At 57.1% G+C, this 16877-nt stretch overlaps 2 protein-coding genes across 5 annotated transcripts; both read left to right on the top strand.

Annotated features, from left to right (window-relative positions):
• Positions 1-3186: 3186 nt before the first annotated feature.
• Positions 3187-11071, top strand: LOC146765441 (uncharacterized). Of its 4 annotated transcripts, none has more exons than XM_085560885.1 (8): positions 3187-4167; positions 7851-8967; positions 9504-9629; positions 9768-9853; positions 10125-10190; positions 10294-10362; positions 10477-10536; positions 10616-11071. In XM_085560885.1, the coding sequence occupies exons 2-8, from the start codon at positions 7949-7951 to the stop codon at positions 10618-10620; spliced, it is 1431 nt and encodes a 476-aa protein (XP_085417011.1). In that variant the 5' UTR covers positions 3187-4167; positions 7851-7948; the 3' UTR covers positions 10621-11071. The 4 variants fall into 4 exon arrangements, with proteins under 4 accessions (XP_085417011.1, XP_085417013.1, XP_085417014.1 ...); XM_085560887.1 differs by lacking the exon at positions 3187-4167 and adding an exon at positions 4749-4932; XM_085560888.1 differs by lacking the exon at positions 3187-4167 and adding an exon at positions 5000-6241.
• Positions 11072-12740: 1669 nt separating this feature from the next.
• On the top strand, positions 12741-16556 carry LOC110476888 (SLAM family member 8-like). Its single transcript, XM_021542179.3, has 4 exons — positions 12741-13031; positions 13396-13716; positions 15034-15288; positions 15883-16556. The coding sequence occupies exons 1-4, from the start codon at positions 12977-12979 to the stop codon at positions 15972-15974; spliced, it is 723 nt and encodes a 240-aa protein (XP_021397854.3). The 5' UTR covers positions 12741-12976; the 3' UTR covers positions 15975-16556.
• The last annotated feature ends 321 nt before the right edge of the window (positions 16557-16877 follow it).

Below are 16877 nucleotides of genomic sequence, written 5' to 3'. Positions count from 1 at the left end.
ATCCGTTATCCCGGTGTTTGGTCCCTTATCCCGGTGTTTGATCCCTTATCCCGGTGTTTGATCCCTTATCCCGGTGTTTGGTCCCTTATCCCGGTGTTTGGTCCGTTATCCCGGTGTTTGATCCGTTATCCCGGTGTTTGATCCGTTATCCCGGTGTTTGGTCCCTTATCCCGGTGTTTGATCCGTTATCCCGGTGTTTGGTCCCTTATCCCGGTGTTTGATCCGTTATCCCGGTGTTTGATCCCCTATCCCGGTGTTGGATCCGTTATCCCGGTGTTTAGTCCCTTATCCCGGTGTTTGGTCCCTTATCCCGGTGTTTGATCCCTTATCCCGGTGTTTGATCCCTTATCCCGGTGTTTGATCCGTTATCCCGGTGTTTGATCCCCTATCCCGGTGTTTGATCCGTTATCCCGCTGTTTGATCCGTTATCCCGGTGTTGGATCCCAAATCTTGACACTGGATCCCAAATCCCAGCCTTGGATCTCAAATCCCATCACTGGATTCCAAGATCCCATTACTGGATCCCAAATCCCACCACTGGATCTCAGATCCCACCACTGGATCCCGGATCCCGACATTGGGAAGTGTCGAATGGGAAATCCCCCACATGAGCCGCTCCCCAGTCCCAAAATCCCGGACCCGATCCCGGAACAGCCGGGGGGACACGGCCCCAGAAGTGACCGAGCCGGGACTGGCACCCGAATTCCAGGATTGGCACCTGGAGATCTGGGATTGGCACCCGGAATTCTGGGATTGGCACCTGGAATTCCAGGATTGGCACCTGGAGATCTGGGATTGGCACCCGGAATTCCAGGATTGGCATCCCGAGTTCTGGGATTGGCACCAGGAATTCCAGGATTGCACCCTGAGTTCTGGGATTGGCACCAGGAATTCCAGGATTGGCACCTGGAGATCTGGGATTAGCACCTGGAATTCCAGGATTGGCACCTGGAGATCTGGGATTGGCACCCCAAATTCCGGGATTGGCATCCCGAGATCTGGGATTGGCACCCTGAGTTCTGGGATTGGCCTCTGGAATTCCGGGATTGGCACCCCGAGTTCTGGGATTGGCACCCGGAATTCCAGGATTGGCACCGGCCGCGCCATCCTCCCGCCGGAGCGCCAGGATCTCCGGCGGGCCGTGAAATCCCGATCTGTGCCGGGAATTATCGGGATATTCACCCGGAGCCTCGTGGCTCCCGGCAGCTCCCAGAGCTTCTCCCGTTCCCGGTTCTGCCGGAGCGGGATGGACGAGGACATTTGGGATGGACGAGGAGAAAATCTGGGATGGATGAGGAGAACATTTGGGATGGACAAGAACATCTGGAATGGACAAGGAGAACATCCGGGATGGATGAGGAGAACATTCGGGATGGACGGGGAGAACGTCCGAGATGGACAAGAACATCTGGAATGGACAAGGAGAACATCCGGGATGGACAGGGAGAACATCAGGGATGGACAAGAACATCTGGGATGGACAAGGAGAACATCCGGGATGGACAGGGAGAACATCCGGGATGGACAAGAACATCTGGAATGGACAAGGAGAACATCCGGGATGGACAAGGAGAACATCTGGGATGGACAAGGAGAACATCCGGGATGGACAGGGAGAACATCCGGGATGGACAAGAACATCTGGAATGGACAAGGAGAACATCCGGGATGGACAGGGAGAACATCAGGGATGGACAAGAACATCTGGAATGGACAAGGAGAACATTCGGGATGGACGGGGAGAACATCTGGAATGGACAAGGAGAACATCTGGAATGGACAAGGAGAACATTCGGGATGGACGGGGAGAACATCTGGAATGGACAAGGAGAACATCTGGGATGGACGGGGAGAACATCCGGGATGGACAAGAACATCTGGAATGGACAAGGAGAACATTCGGGATGGATGAAGAAAACAATTGGGATGGATGAAGAAGATCCTTGGGATAACCAAGGAGGTTCCTTGGGATGGATGAGGAGAACCTTTGAGAACTTTGGGGTGGCCGAGACAAACACTCCTGGCCAGCCCCAGGATCTCCCTCAGGATTCCCTGGGGAGCTGCGACCCCGGGATTGGGATGGAGGGGAGGAATTCCATGATTTCCGTGGTTTTTTTGGAATTCCGGGACAGGGGAAGGAGCAGCCGGGCTGGAGGAGCCCCGGCCCAGCCCTTCCCACCCAAGCGCAGCTCTTTGCGATCCCTTCTTTACATTTTTCATTTTTCCCCCCAAAAATCAATTCCCAAATCCCCGAGCTCCATCCCGCGGGAATGATCTCCCTGCCGGGAAAAGCCGGGATTGGCAGGAGCTCCATTTCCCGGGAAAAATTGGGATTTTCAGGAGCTCCATTTCCCGGGAAAAGCCGGGATTTCAGGAACCCCATTTCCCGGGAAAAATTGGGATTTTCAGGAGCTCCATTTCCCGGGAAAAATTGGGATTTTCAGGAGCTCCATTTCCCGGGAAAAATTGGGATTTTCAGGAGCTCCATTTCCCGGGAAAAGCCGGGATTTCAGGAACCCCATTTCCCGGGAAAAATTGGGATTTTCAGGAGCTCCATTTCCCGGGAAAAATTGGGATTTTCAGGAGCTCCATTTCCTGGGAAAAATTGGGATTTTCAGGAGCTCCATTTCCCGGGAAAAGCCTCTCCAGCCCCAGAAGAGCTCCTGAGGGGAGGGAGACCTGAGGGGCACTGGAATTCTGGGGTCTTGGGATTCTGGGATTCTGGAATTCTGGGGTTCCAAAATTCCGGAATTCTGGGATTCTGAGATTTGGGGTTCCAGAATTCAGGAATTCTGGCATTCTGGGATTCAGGAATTCTGGGGTTTTGGGATTTTGGGGTTCTGGGGTTCTGGGATTTTGGGTTTCCAGAGTTCAGGAATTCTGGGATTCTGAGATTTTTGTCATCTGGAATTCAGGAATTCTGTCATTCTGGGATTCAGGAATTCTGGGGTTTTGGGATTTTGGGTTTCCAGAATTCAGGAATTCTGGGATTCTGAGATTTTTGTCATCTGGAATTCAGGAATTCTGTCATTCTGGGATTCAGGAATTCTGGGGTTTTGGGATTTTGGGGTTCTGGGGTTCTGGGATTTTGGGTTTCCAGAATTCAGGAATTCTGGGATTCTGAGATTTTGGTCATCTGGAATTCAGGAATTCTGTCATTCTGGGATTCAGGAATTCTGGGGTTTTGGGATTTTGGGGTTCTGGGGTTCTGGGATTTTGGGTTTCCAGAGTTCAGGAATTCTGGGATTCTGAGATTTTGGTCATCTGGAATTCAGGAATTCTGGGATTCAGGAATTCTGCGGTTTTGGGGTTCTGGGGTTCTGGGATTTTGGGTTTCCAGAATTCAGGAATTCCGGGATTCTGGACTTCTGGGATTTTGGGGTTCCAGAATTTGGAAATTCTGGGATTGTGGATTTTGGGATTGTGGGATTTTGGGATTCTGGCTTCCCGGGAGTCTGGGGTTTTGGGGTGCTGTCCCATCCCGATCCTTTTCCCATGGGAACCGGCTCGGACACGGCTCCAGGATTTTATCCGGGGCTGGGGGAGGCTCGGGCACCCCGCAAGGCGCAGCTGCATCCCGGCTCCTCCTTTCCCGCAGGAATTCGGGATCTGGGGGGGCTCGGGGACCCCCCGGCCGCTCGCGGTCTCCTGCTGCCACCTCCCGGCCTTGGGCTTGCCAAGAATTCCCTGGATTTTCCCTCCCTGCCGGAGGCTGGAGCAGCGAATCCCACACAAACCGCTCGCCTGGGAGCTCGGGGGCGTTTTGGGGCTGGGACGGCGATTTTGGGGCCGAAGGAGGAGAATTCTGGAGTGAGAACGAGAAGGATTTTGGGGCCGAAGGAGGAGAATTCTGGAGTGAGAACGAGAAGGATTTTGGGGCCGAAGGAGGAGAATTCTGGAGTGAGAACGAGAAGGATTTTGGGGCCGAAGGAGGAGAATTCTGGAGTGAGAACGAGAAGGATTTTGGGGCTGAAGGAGGAGAATTCTGGAATGAGAACGAGGATTTTGGGGCCGAAGGAGGAGAATTCTGGAGTGAGAACGAGAAGGATTTTGGGGCCGAAGGAGGAGAATCCTGGAGTGAGAACGAGAAGGATTTTGGGGCTGAAGGAGGAGAATTCTGGAGTGAGAACGAGAAGGATTTTGGGGCCGAAGGAGGAGAATTCTGGAGTGAGAACGAGATGGATTTTGGGGCTGAAGGAGGAGAATTTTAGGGCTGGAACAGGGAGGTTTTTGGGGCTGGAACGGGGATTTTGGGGTTGGAAAGTGCATTTTGGAGTTGGATATTCGTCCCCAGAAGTTTTTGGGGCTGGAACGGAGATTTTGGGGTTGGAAAGTGCATTTTGGGGTTGGATATTCGTCCCCAGAGGTTTTTGGGGCTGGAAGGGGGATTTTGGGGTTGGAAAGTGCATTTTGGAGTTGGATATTCGTCCCCAGAGGTTTTTGGGGCTGGAAGGGGGATTTTGGGGTTGGAAAGTGCATTTTGCGGTTGGATATTCCTCCCCAAGGTCCCGGCCCTGCTGCTGGCGTGTCCGAGCTGGGGACAGCGGAGCCGTCGCCGTGTCCCCGAGTGTCCCCGGCGCTGGCGGCAAAGGGAAAGCAAAACCCCCCCAAAAACCCGCGCCCTGCCGGGGCAATTAAAATGAATTCCCTCCGAGCTGCGGGGCTGAGAGCGCCGCAGCCCGGCAGGTCCTTGTCCCCTCTGCCGGAGGGTGGCCCGGGCAGGAGGAGGAGGAGGAGGAGGAGGAGGAGGAGGAGGAGGAGGAGGAGGAGGGGGAGGAAGGAGCCGCCCGGAGCGGGGCAGAGCAAGTCCCCGGCGGTCACCCGCAGCCCCGAGGGGTCCCCGCGCCTCCCGCTCCGCGATGTCCCCGCCCGGGGGTCGCCGCTGCCCCCCGGCGCTGCTGGCGCTGCTGCTGGGGCTGGCGGGGAGCCGAGGTGAGGAGGGGGCGCGGGGCGGGGGGCGCCGGCCCGGGCAGCGAGGATGCGGCGCCGCGGCAGTGCCGGGGCGCGGAGGGGCTCGGGGGGCGCGGAGGGGCTGCCGGCGGCTTCGGGGCCGTTCTCCTCGCTTCTCTCGGCCCGCCGTGCCCAGGGACAGCCGGGCCGAGCCGCGGGGCCGGTTCCCCTTCCTGGGCAGCGCTTGGGCTGCGCCTTCGCCCCGAAGTCGCGACTTCCCTCTCACGAGCTCCCGACCCCACAGCTGTGAGCGTTCCTCTTCCCAAGCCCAAATCCCTCTGCCGAGCCAGCACAGCCCCCTTCTCCCGGGCTTTTCCCAGGGTTTTCCCGGGATTTTGGGGCAGCTGGTGCCGGCCGAGGGTCTTTTTTCCCCCTAACAGCAGCGATTTCTGGTGCGGGGAGCAGGGAAACAGCGGGATGTGGGAGGTGGATCCAGCCTGGAGCGTCTCCAAGTGCCTGGAGCATCTTCTGGCCGCACCTTGGCGGGGTTTGGCGTCGCTGTTTTCCTGGCAGCTCCAGGATTCGCAGAATCCCAGGATTTTCGAGGCTGGGAAAGAGCTCCGAGGTCATCCAGCCCGGGCTGGGACCAAGCCCCGCCTGGTCCCCCGGAATTCCAGGAATTCCTCGGACACCTCCAGGGCTGGCGATCCGACCCTCCCTGAGCCCCTTCCAAAGCTTTGTCTCTTTTCCAGGAGGGATTTCCCCAAATTTCCAGCCCTGGCACAGCTCGAGGCCGTTCCCTCTTGGCCTGTTCCATTCCCTGGGATCAGATCCCAAATTTCCCCCGGATCCCCTTCCCCCAGCCCCCTCAGGAGAACTGGGGACCCTCTCACACCCCCCGGCAGCCCCGGAGCAGCAGGAAAAGACAATTCCCGTGGCCTGCAGGAATTTTGGGCCCTTTCCACACCCCGCAGGTCCCACTGATCCATAATCCCGGGAAGGATTTCCCGCCTCTCCCTGCTCCAGCCCCTGGAATTCCCGAATTCCCCGAGCCTCGGGGTGTCCCCACGCCTGCAGCTCTGGAGCCGCTGGAACTTTGGGAGCTTCCAGAGCAGAGCCAGCGGCTCTGGATGCGCCCGGGCAGGAATTTCCTGGCGGAAAACACCCGGGAAGGGCGGGATTGGGGCTGGGAAGGGGCGATTTTGGGGGCTGGGCCGTGCAAAGGAGCCCCCAGAGCCGCCCTGACCACACGGAGCCCCAGGAAGCGGCGTCGGCCCTCCGGATGTTCCGCGGGTTTTATTTTGGGGGCCTTCCACATCCGGGGCTGCTCTCGAGAAGAGAAAGCCAGAAAGTTGAGAGGAAAGGGGGCAGGGGGTGAAATTCCCTGGGATTGGGAGCGGGGACGGGAACTGGGGTGGGATGGAGAGAGAGGAACCCCGGGATGGGGAATGGACACAGAACCAATCTGGGATAATGGAGAGAGGGAAATTTGGGATGGGGAATGGACACAGAACCAGTCTGGGATAATGGAGAGAGGAGAAATTTGGGATGGGAAATGGGGAATGGACACAGAACCAGTCTGGGATAATGGAGAGAGGAGAAATTTGGGATGGGGAATGGGGAATGGACACAGAACCAGTCTGGGATAATGGAGAGAGGGAAATTTGGGATGGGGAATGGACACAGAACCACTCTGGGATAATGGAGAGAGGGGAAATTTGGGATGGGGAATGGGGAATGGACACAGAACCAGTCTGGGATAATGGAGAGAGGGAAATTTGGGATGGGGAATGGACACAGAACCAGTCTGGGATAATGGAGAGAGGGGAAATTTGGGATGGGGAATGGGGAATGGACACAGAACCAGTCTGGGATAATGGAGAGAGGAGAAATTTGGGATGGGGAATGGACACAGAACCAGTCTGGGATAATGGAGAGAGGAGAAATTTGGGATGGGGAATGGGGAATGGACACAGAACCAGTCTGGGATAATGGAGAGAGGGAAATTTGGGATGGGGAATGGACACAGAACCAGTCTGGGATAATGGAGAGAGGAGAAATTTGGGATGGGGAATGGGGAATGGACACAGAACCAGTCTGGGATAATGGAGAGAGGGGAAATTTGGGATGGGGAATGGACACAGAACCAGTCTGGGATAATGGAGAGAGGGAAATTTGGGATGGGGAATGGGGAATGGACACAGAACCAGTCTGGGATAATGGAGAGAGGAGAAATTTGGGATGGGGAATGGGGAATGGACACAGAACCAGTCTGGGATAATGGAGAGAGGGGAAATTTGGGATGGGGAATGGACACAGAACCAGTCTGGGATAATGGAGAGAGGGAAATTTGGGATGGGGAATGGGGAATGGACACAGAACCAGTCTGGGATAATGGAGAGAGGGAAATTTGGGATGGGGAATGGACACAGAACCAGTCTGGGATGGTGGAGAGAGGGAAATTTGGGATGGGGAATGGACACAGAACCAGTCTGGGATAATGGAGAGAGGAGAAATTTGGGATGGGAAATGGACACAGAACCAGTCTGGGATAATGGAGAGAGGAGAAATTTGGGATGGGAAATGGACACAGAACCAGTCTGGGATAATGGAGAGAGGAGAAATTTGGGATGGGGAATGGGGAATGGACACAGAACCAGTCTGGGATAATGGAGAGAGGGAAATTTGGGATGGGGAATGGACACAGAACCACTCTGGGATAATGGAGAGAGGGAAATTTGGGATGGGGAATGGACACAGAACCAGTCTGGGATAATGGAGAGAGGGAAATTTGGGATGGGGAATGGACACAGAACCACTCTGGGATGGTGGGGAGAGAGAGGAAATTTTGGGAAGGGGGTGGAGAATGGGCCCAGAGGTGGCCCCAGCAGTGACCAGGTCCCCTCCGGAGCCACGGGGCCTCTCCTGGGGTCACAGCCTCACGCGGGGCTCTGCTTTAGGATCCCCGGAATGCCAAAACCTGGCGGTGGCCGCGGGAGGATCGCTGTGCCTGGTGCCGGATAAAACCCTGCGGAACTGGATAATCATCCAGTGGAAGATGGAAATTACTCCAACATCGTTGCAGCAGATCCTGACGGCCAGCAGGGATGGAGCTGTCTCCTCTCCCAGAGGTCCTTTCCATGGGAGAGCGAAATTCCAGCCGGGAAACTTCTCCCTGTGCATCTCCCCCGTTCACAGGGCAGACAACGGGGTCTATAGGGTCGAGTTCCAGAGTTCCTCACGGATTTTCTCCCGGTGCTTCCGAGTGTCCGTGTGGGGTGAGTGGCTGGCTGCTGGTGTGCCCGTGTGCCCGTGTCCCTCTGTCCCCTGTCACCCTCGCTGTCCCCGCAGAGCCCATCGCGCCGCCGGAGCTGAAATCCCAAATCCTGCAGCGGGACCGGGGCTGGTGCCGCCTGGCCCTGCTCTGCTCCAGCCCCGGGAATGTCTCCTACAGCTGGGCCTGTCCCGGGGAGCCGCCGGGGCAGATCCCGGGGCAGATCCCGGGGGAGGACCCGGGGCAGATCCCGGGGCAGATCCCGGGGCAGATCCCGGGGCAGATCTCGGGGGAGGACCCGGGGCAGATCCCGGGGCAGATCCCAGGGCAGATCCCGGGGGAGGACCCGGGGCAGGTCCCCGACCCGATCCCGGGGCAGATCCCGGGGCAGGTCCCCGACCCGATCCCGGGGCAGATCCCGGGGCAGGTCCCCGACCCGATCCCGGGGCAGATCCCGGGGCAGATCCCGGGGCAGGTCCCGGGGCAGATCCCGGGGCAGATCCCGGGGCAGGTCCCCGACCCGATCCCGGGGCAGGTCCCGGGGCAGGTCCCCGACCCGATCCCGGGGCAGATCCCGGGGCAGATCCCGGGGCAGGTCCCCGACCCGATCCCGGGGCAGGTCCCGGGGCAGGTCCCCGACCCGATCCCGGGGCAGATCCCGGGGCAGGTCCCCGACCCGATCCCGGGGATCCCCTCCCGGCTGCTCCGGAGGCTCCCCGAGGGCGCGGAACCCCAAATCTGCCTCTGCAACGTCAGCAGCCCCGCGGGCTGGAGCGCGGCCCGCGCCCTGCTCACCTGCCCAGGTGATCTTCCCGCGCATCCCGGGATTCGGGGAGCCGGGAGGGACCCGCGGGGTGGGCTGAGCGTTCCGGCTTTTACACTGGGAAAATAATGGTGGTTACAGCGCTGGAAAATATCAGGGAAGAAGCGTTTACGGAGGCGTAAACTGTGTCATTTTGAAATTAACTTTTGTATATAATATGCATAATTTTTGTATGTATTCTGTGTAAAATCTATAGTTGTATATATAAAATCCATTTATATCTGTAAAAGATATACTTACATATATATATAATATATTTATATACTATACTTACTTCCATATATAATGTATATTTATTTTATATAGAAATATACCTGGTTTTATATACTAAATAGATATTTTATATACATAAAATATAAACTTATTTTTATATCTTGAATACATTATTATTTATACATTTTAATTTGATATAAGGCAAAAATATCAAGTTAGAGATTCAGGGAATCCTGGGACAGTTTGGGTGGGAAGGGACCCCAAATCCCAGCCCAGTTCCAGGATTCTGGGATTCTTTTCCAGAAATTCCAGACAATTTTGGCCACTGGACGCTGCTGGCCGTGGCCCTGGCCGTGGCCGTGGGGCTGGCGCTGCTCCTCGTGGGCGGCTGCTGCTGGTGGAGGGAGAGGAGGAAGAACTCCCGGGAAGGTTTGTCTGGAATGTCAGAGCAGGATCCCAAATTTGGGGGTTCTGACCCCACGCTGACCCTTGGAATCCCAAAATCTGGGAGTTCTGACCCCACATGGACCCTTGGAATCCCAAAATCTGGGAATTCCGGCCCCACAGAGACCCCCGTTGCCCCCCCGGGACCCCCGGTGCAGGAGCTGACCGTCTACGCCGAGGTGGGAGAGAAGAAACCCCGCCAGGACCCCGTGAGTGCCGGGATTGCCCCTTCCCACCCAAAATCCGGGAATTTTGGGGTCGGGAAAACCCTCCAAGGTCCTCGAGTCCACCCTGGGCCTGAGCCCAGCCTGGTCACTCAGCGTCCGGCCACTCCTCGGACACTGCCAGGAGTGGGAACCCAAACCTGGGGCAGTTCCCCGGCCTGACCGCGCTTCCCGTGGGGAAATTCCCTCCACGTGGGAATTTCGGGAGCCCCAGGTTGATCCCTCCAACCATTCCCGGCTTTTTTGGTGTCCCCAGGCCGGGACCGGCGAGGCCACCCAGGAAGGAGCCACCGTCTACGCCGTGGTCAGTCCCAGGACACTGGTAGGGTCATTCCCATGGGATCCCCGCTGGTTCCCAGGCTGGATCCATGTTTTATCCCCAAATTCCCCTTTTTTGGTGCATCCCAACCCTTCTTCCCTGGCAGGAGCACCCCAGGCACCGGGAGGAACCCGGGAATTTCACCGTTTACTCCACGGTCCAGTTCAGCCGGACGGTGAGGCTGGCCTGGAGCGTCCCCAAGCCTTGGGGACACCAAATCCGTGTCCCACGAGGTTCTGGGATCGCCATCCCGCTTTTCCCAACGGGAATTTTCCCCTTTTTCCCGCAGCCTTCCTCCATCAAGAGGAAGAGGCTGGACCCAGCTTTGGTCTCCACCGCCTACTTGGAGGTAACGGAGAATCCATGGGGGGGTTTTTTGGGATCAAAAAATCCCAAAAATGCCCCAAATCCCACCCTTTTCCTTGCAGGATAACGGGGGTTACAGGCGCCTGGGCTTCCCAAATCCTGCTGGCCACCAGCGCCCCTAAAACCCCGGAATTCCCATCCCTGTGGAATTCTTCTCCTGGAAACTCCAGCGGCTGCTGAGATCCCACCCGATGGAACAGAAATTTCCAGAAATTTGGGATTTTTCCCCAAGATTCAACCCCTGGCTGTGCCTTGGAGCGAAGATCTGGGGATGGGAAACTGTGAAGAGATGGATTTGGGATTGGACAGGCGGGATGGGCGGGGATGGGAATTCTGTGGGGTTTTAGGGCTCGGAAAGTTTGGGAATCCTTGTCTTTTCTTTTTCTTGGTGCAAATACTGCTGAGGTGCACAATGAACCTGTTTAATTAATTAACTGGCTGATTAGAGCCTGAATAACACCTCAGGATTGGGGAAAAGGGTGGAAAACCCTTTGGAAAAAACGCTGGGAATGCCTGGGTGACATCTCGCGGAATCGTGGAAAATCCCGGCGGAAAAGGACCCCCCAGGATCATCCCAGCCACCCCAAAATCCAGAATTTTCCTAAAATCCATCCCAAATTTCCCCTAAAACGAAGAATTTCCCCTAAAATCCATCCCAAACTTCCCCCTAAAAAGGAAAATTTCCCCTAAAATCCATCCTGAACTTCCCTCTAAAAGGAATATTTTTCCCTAAAATCCATCCCAAATTTCCCCCCAAAATCCAGAATTTCCCCTAAAATCCACCCCCAACTTCCTCCTAAAAGGAATTTTTCCTAAAATCCATCCCTAACTTCCCCCTAAAAAGAAGAATTCCCCCTAAACCCCATCCCTGGAGCAGCTCCAGCCCCTCCCCACCCCACAGCACAAGCGCGGGCGCGCTGTAATGTATTCTAATGACCCTCATTTGCATATCATGATTAATTTCCCGCCACTTCGCCGTTCCCGTTTCTCCGTCTCGGCCCCGGGGCCCCGCGGGGGTGGCGGGGGTCGCTTTGTTGGCCGCCCCCCGCCCGTGGTCATCCATTGATCATCCATTGATCATCCATTGGTCATCCATTGGTCATCCATTGGTCATCCATTGATCATCCATTGGTCATCCATTGGTCATCCGTTGATCATCCATTGGTCATCCATTGATCATCCATTGGTCATCCATTGAACATCCATTGGTCATCCATTGGTCATCCATTGGTCATCCGTTGATCATCCATTGGTCATCCGTTGATCATCCATTGGTCATCCGTTGATCATCCATTGGTCATCCATTGATCATCTATTGGTCATCCAGTGCTGATCCAGGAATCCCTCGGACACCTCCAGGGATGGGATCCAGCCCTCCCTGAGCCCCTTCTGGCGCTTCCAAACCCTTTTCCCATGGAAAAATCATCCCAAATTTCCCACCCTGGCACAGCTCGAGGCCGTTCTGGTTCCCTGGGATCAGATCCCAAATCCCCCTGGCAGATCCCAAATCCCCGCTGGGATCAGATCCCAAATCTCCCCTGGCAGATCCCAAATCCCCCCCGGGATCAGATCCCAAATCCCCCCAGGATCAGATCCCAAATTCCCCCTGGGATCAGATCCAAAATCCCCCCAGGATCATATCCCAAATCCCCCCTGGGATCAGATCCCAAATCCCCCCTGGGATCAGATCCCAAATCCCCCCTGGGATCAGATCCCAAATCCCCCCTGGGATCAGATCCCAAATCCCCCCTGGGATAAGATCCCAAATCCCCCCTGAGATCAGATCCCAAATCCCCCCGGGATCAGATCCCAAATTCCCCCTGGCAGATCCCAAATCCCCCCTGGGATCAGATCCCAAATCCCCCTGGGATAAGATCCCAAATCCCCCCTGGGATCAGATCCCAAATCCCCCCGGGATCAGATCCCAAATTCCCCCTGGCAGATCCCAAATCCCCCCTGGCTGTCCCCAGGCTTTGGGGTCACTCTGGTCGCCCCCAGTGAGGGGTCCGTGTCCCACTGTTCATCTGGACAACGGAGGTGGATCTCGGATGGATTTGGGGAGATTTGAGACATTCTGGGGAGTTTGGGTCGATTTTATGGGGATTTGAGGGGTTTGGGGAATCTTGGGGGGTTTTCAGGAGATTTGAAAGGTCACTCCAGTGAGGATGTGGGGCATGAACGTTGCAACGTCAGACACGAAAACTGCGCGGAACAGGAACCTCCATCACGTGCGCTGTGCCCACTTCCCTTCAGAACCTCCAGCTCCACTTTTGGGGGGTCTCGGGGGGCTCTGGCTTCGGGGGTCCTCGAGGAGCAGCCGCCCCGCGAGCAGGGTCCCACCCTGAGGAGGGTCCCACCCTGAGGAGGGTCCCAGCCCGGGTTTGGCCCCGTCCCACCCGTGGAGGTGACACTGGGGACAGAAGATGGTGCCGGGGCTGACGCGGAACCTTCTGCTCGTCCTCCTCTTCCTCGCGCCAGGTACGGGGCTGGGGTGGGGACGCGGCTCTGGGGACAGTTGGGGACCTCGGGGTGACCCCACCCTGTCCCCACAAGGTGGGACCCTCCCCACGGGAGCCGCCGTGCCCGGGGAGAGGAACGGAGTGACCCACAGGAGGTCCCAGAAAAATAGAAACAAGGGAAAAACGAATCCCTGAGGGATTTGGGGTGGGAAAATCCGGAATCCTGGTCCTGCCCCTCTGCGTGCAGAGGGCCCCAGGAAGGGTGAGGTTATTGAAATTTTATTTTCAACAACTGAGCGATTTCCGTTTTGAACGTGGTGGGAACGCCAAGACCTGGGGAGGGACCAGCGTCCCAACTCCACCATCCCCAATTTTTTTGGCAGCCTGGGCAGGAGAGCCCCAAACCTCGCAGGTGACCGGAGCCGTGGGCGGGGTGGCGCTTCTGAACCCCCGCAGCCCAAAAAACCCCTTTAGATATTCCCAAATCCATTGGCGCTGGGAAAACGAGCTGAGAATCGCCGGCTGCGGACGCGGGGAGCAGCCCCGCTACCCCCAGAGCCGCTTCCGGGGCCGCCTGGAGCTCCTGGAGAACGGCACGCTCCGGATGGGCCCGCTGGAGCTGGCCGACAGCGGCCAGTACCACCTGTACCTGGAGGATGACACGGGCAGGGAGAGCATCGAGAAGGTCCAGCTGAAGGTCTACGGTGAGTTCGGCGATGGGGAATTGTCCCACAGCTCCAGGAGGACGTTGGGACATCCTGGGGGTTGTCCCACAGCTCCACGGTGGGAGTTGGGGAGGTTGTGATGTCATTGAGAGAACGTCCCAGAGCCTCACTGGGAATTTGTGACGTCCTGGTTGTCCAAGAACCTGGTGGGGACATTGTCCCAGAGCTCCAGGGGGACATTGTGACATCCTGGGGGTTGTCCTGCTGCCCCACAGGGACTTTGTGACATCCTGGTTGTCCAAGAACCTGGTGGGGACATTGTCCCAGAGCTCCAGGGGGATGTTGGGACATCCTGGGCATTGTCCCAGATCTCCAGGGGGACGTTGGGACATCCTGGGGGTTGTCCCACAGCTCCAGGGGGACGTTGGGACATCCTGGGGGTTGTCCCACAGCTCCACGGTGGGAGTTGGGGAGGTTGTGATGTCATTGAGAGAACGTCCCAGAGCCTCACTGGGAATTTGTGACGTCCTGGTTGTCCAAGAACCTGGTGGGGACATTGTCCCAGAGCTCCAGGGGGACGTTGTGACATCCCGGGCATTGTCCCAGAGCTCCAGGAGGACATTGTGACACCCTGGCTGTTGTCCTGCTGCCCCACAGGGACTTTGTGACATCCTGGTTGTCCAAGAACCTTGTGGGGGTTGTCCCAGAGCTCCAGGGGGACATTGTGACATCCTGGGGGTTGTCCTGCTGCCCCACAGGGACTTTGTGACATCCTGGTTGTCCAAGAACCTGGTGGGGACATTGTCCCAGAGCTCCAGGAGGATGTTGGGACATCCTGGGCATTGTCCCAGATCTCCAGGGGGACGTTGGGACATCCTGGGGGTTGTCCCACAGCTCCAGGGGGACGTTGGGACATCCTGGGGGTTGTCCCACAGCTCCACGGTGGGAGTTGGGGAGGTTGTGATGTCATTGAGAGAACGTCCCAGAGCCTCACTGGGAATTTGTGACGTCCTGGTTGTCCAAGAACCTGGTGGGGACATTGTCCCAGAGCTCCAGGGGGACGTTGTGACATCCTGGGGGTTGTCCCAGAGCTCCAGGAGGACATTGTGACACCCTGGCTGTTGTCCTGCTGCCCCACAGGGACTTTGTGACATCCTGGTTGTCCAAGAACCTGGTGGGGACATTGTCCCAGAGCTCCAGGGGGACGTTGTGACATCCTGGGCATTGTCCCAGAGCTCCAGGGGGACGTTGTGACATCCTGGGCATTGTCCCAGAGCTCCAGGGGGACGTTGTGACATCCTGGGGGTTGTCCCAGAGCTCCAGGAGGACGTTGTGCCATGCTGGCCTCTCCTGCAGACCTGGTCCCGAAGCCCCGCGTGGTGGCCACCACCAACGGTGACCCTCGGCAGTGCAACGCCACCCTGAACTGCTCCGTGGCCCTCCAAGGTGTCACCTACGAGTGGATCCCACCCCAGAAGCCCCTGATGAAGGAGGGCCCGGTCCTGAAGGTCTCCTTCAACCCCGCGGTGGAAACCTACGTGTGCAAGGTCAGCAACCCCGTGTCCTCCAGCAACGCCTCGCTGACCTTCCGCCACCCCTGCAGCTGGACAGGTACGGCCACGGCTGGACACAGCTCCGGGCAGGGGTGGCCTGGGCTCTGGGGGGCCCCAGAGTGGCTCTGGGGGGGATTTGGGGATTTTGGAGGGATCCTGCAGAATTGTTTGGGTTGGGGAAGAGCCCTGAGGTCATCGGTCCAAGGTGGGGCTGACCCTGTGAGGTCACCCAGAGGGATCTGCAGGGGTTCTTCGGACACCTCCAGGGGTGGACACCCCGAATCTCCCTGAGCCCCTTCCAAGGCCTTTTCCCCATTCCCAGGAGGAATTTCCCCAAATTTCCCACCCTGAACCTCCCCTGGCATAGCTTGGGGCTGTTCCTCTGTCCTGATTTTGGATTCCACCTCAAAATTGATTCCACTGTGGTGTCAGAAGATCCCTCAACACCAAAACTGAGCCCAGAGGTGATCTGGAGGTCCCTAAACCCAAAAATCAGCCCAGGAGCGGTCAGGGGTCCCTTTTTCCCTGGGAGCAGATCCCAACCCCGAGGTGGATCCCGGGGGTGGTGGATCCCTTTTCCCTCTGCCCCAGGTGGGTCTGGGGAGGGATTTGGGGACCATCCCAGAGCTCCTGGATCTGCCTCTGCCTCCAGATGAGAACTCGTCTGTCGCCTGCGCCACGCCCAGCAGCCGCGTGGTCCTGGGAGCCTTCGTCCTCCTCTTCCTCCTGCTCAGCGTGGCCTGAGGGTCCCACGGGTGGCACCTCCGCTCATCTCCTCCCGTTCCACCACCACGGGGCCGGCGTCTGGACCCAGATCCCAAAATCCTCCGGGCACGGAGAACCAAAATCTGCGGGGAGACCCAATCCAAGATCCCGAAATCCTCCGGGCACGGAAAACCAAAATCTGCGAGGAGACCCAATCCAAGATCCCGAAATCCTCTGCGCACGGAAAACCAAAATCTGTGGGGAGACCCAATCCATGATCCCGAAATCCTCCGGGCATGGAAAACCAAAATCTGTGGGGAGACCCAATCCAAGATCCCAAAATCCTCCGGGCACGGAGAACCAAAATCTGCGGGGAGACCCAATCCAAGATCCCGAAATCCTCCGGGCACGGAAAACCAAAATCTGCGAGGAGACCCAATCCAAGATCCCGAAATCCTCCGGGCACGGAAAACCAAAATCTGTGGGGAGACCCAATCCGAGCCTGTCCTGGGGTTTCCTGGAATTTTGGGGGGATCATTCTTTTTTTGGGATGGCCTCGAAGGGCGGGGCCTTTGGCGCTCCCAAAGGTTAATTTATACATTAAATTCCATCTGAACACCACATTTTTAGGGTTTTCTGGATTTTTCCCTGGGCTGGGACATCCCACGGCTCGGGGATCGGGGGATGATGGAAAAAGCTCGGAGGTGTTTCCTCCCAGCCCCGTTTTTGGGGACAAAATCCCTTCCTTTGCCCCCCAGAGGAGGACCCGGCTCCGGAGGGTGGGACACGGATCCAGCGGGATGGGAAGAAATCTTGGGAATGACGGAGATGATCCCTCAGACTCCAAAAAAAATGTGGAAAAGTTCTAGCTCCACCAACCCAGCCCAAAAAAGGGGGAATATCAGGGGTTTCACCTCCATAAATCCCAAAAATTTCCACTTT

The sequence above is a fragment of the Lonchura striata genome, chromosome 25 (assembly GCF_050655825.1).
Source record: "Lonchura striata isolate lonStrDom1 chromosome 25, ASM5065582v1, whole genome shotgun sequence".
In the NCBI taxonomy this organism is placed as follows: Eukaryota; Metazoa; Chordata; class Aves; order Passeriformes; family Estrildidae; genus Lonchura; species Lonchura striata.
The sequence above is the reverse complement of the archived record's forward strand: the minus strand, read 5'-3'. Positions and strand labels throughout refer to the sequence as shown.

What these genes read in the sequence shown, in the direction of transcription:
- LOC146765441 (XM_085560886.1), top strand. Translation starts at nt 7,694, where the DNA reads ATGGACACAGAACCACTCTGGGATGGTGGGGAGAGAGAGGAAATTTTG. An exon ending in AGAAACCCCGCCAGGACCCC is followed by an intron (nt 9,854 to 10,124) that starts GTGAGTGCCGGG and finishes TGGTGTCCCCAG; the next exon opens with GCCGGGACCGGCGAGGCCAC. An exon ending in CGGTCCAGTTCAGCCGGACG is followed by an intron (nt 10,363 to 10,476) that starts GTGAGGCTGGCC and finishes TTTTTCCCGCAG; the next exon opens with CCTTCCTCCATCAAGAGGAA.
- LOC110476888 (XM_021542179.3), top strand. Translation starts at nt 12,977, where the DNA reads ATGGTGCCGGGGCTGACGCGGAACCTTCTGCTCGTCCTCCTCTTCCTC. An exon ending in CCTCCTCTTCCTCGCGCCAG is followed by an intron (nt 13,032 to 13,395) that starts GTACGGGGCTGG and finishes TTTTTTTGGCAG; the next exon opens with CCTGGGCAGGAGAGCCCCAA. An exon ending in GGTCCAGCTGAAGGTCTACG is followed by an intron (nt 13,717 to 15,033) that starts GTGAGTTCGGCG and finishes CCTCTCCTGCAG; the next exon opens with ACCTGGTCCCGAAGCCCCGC.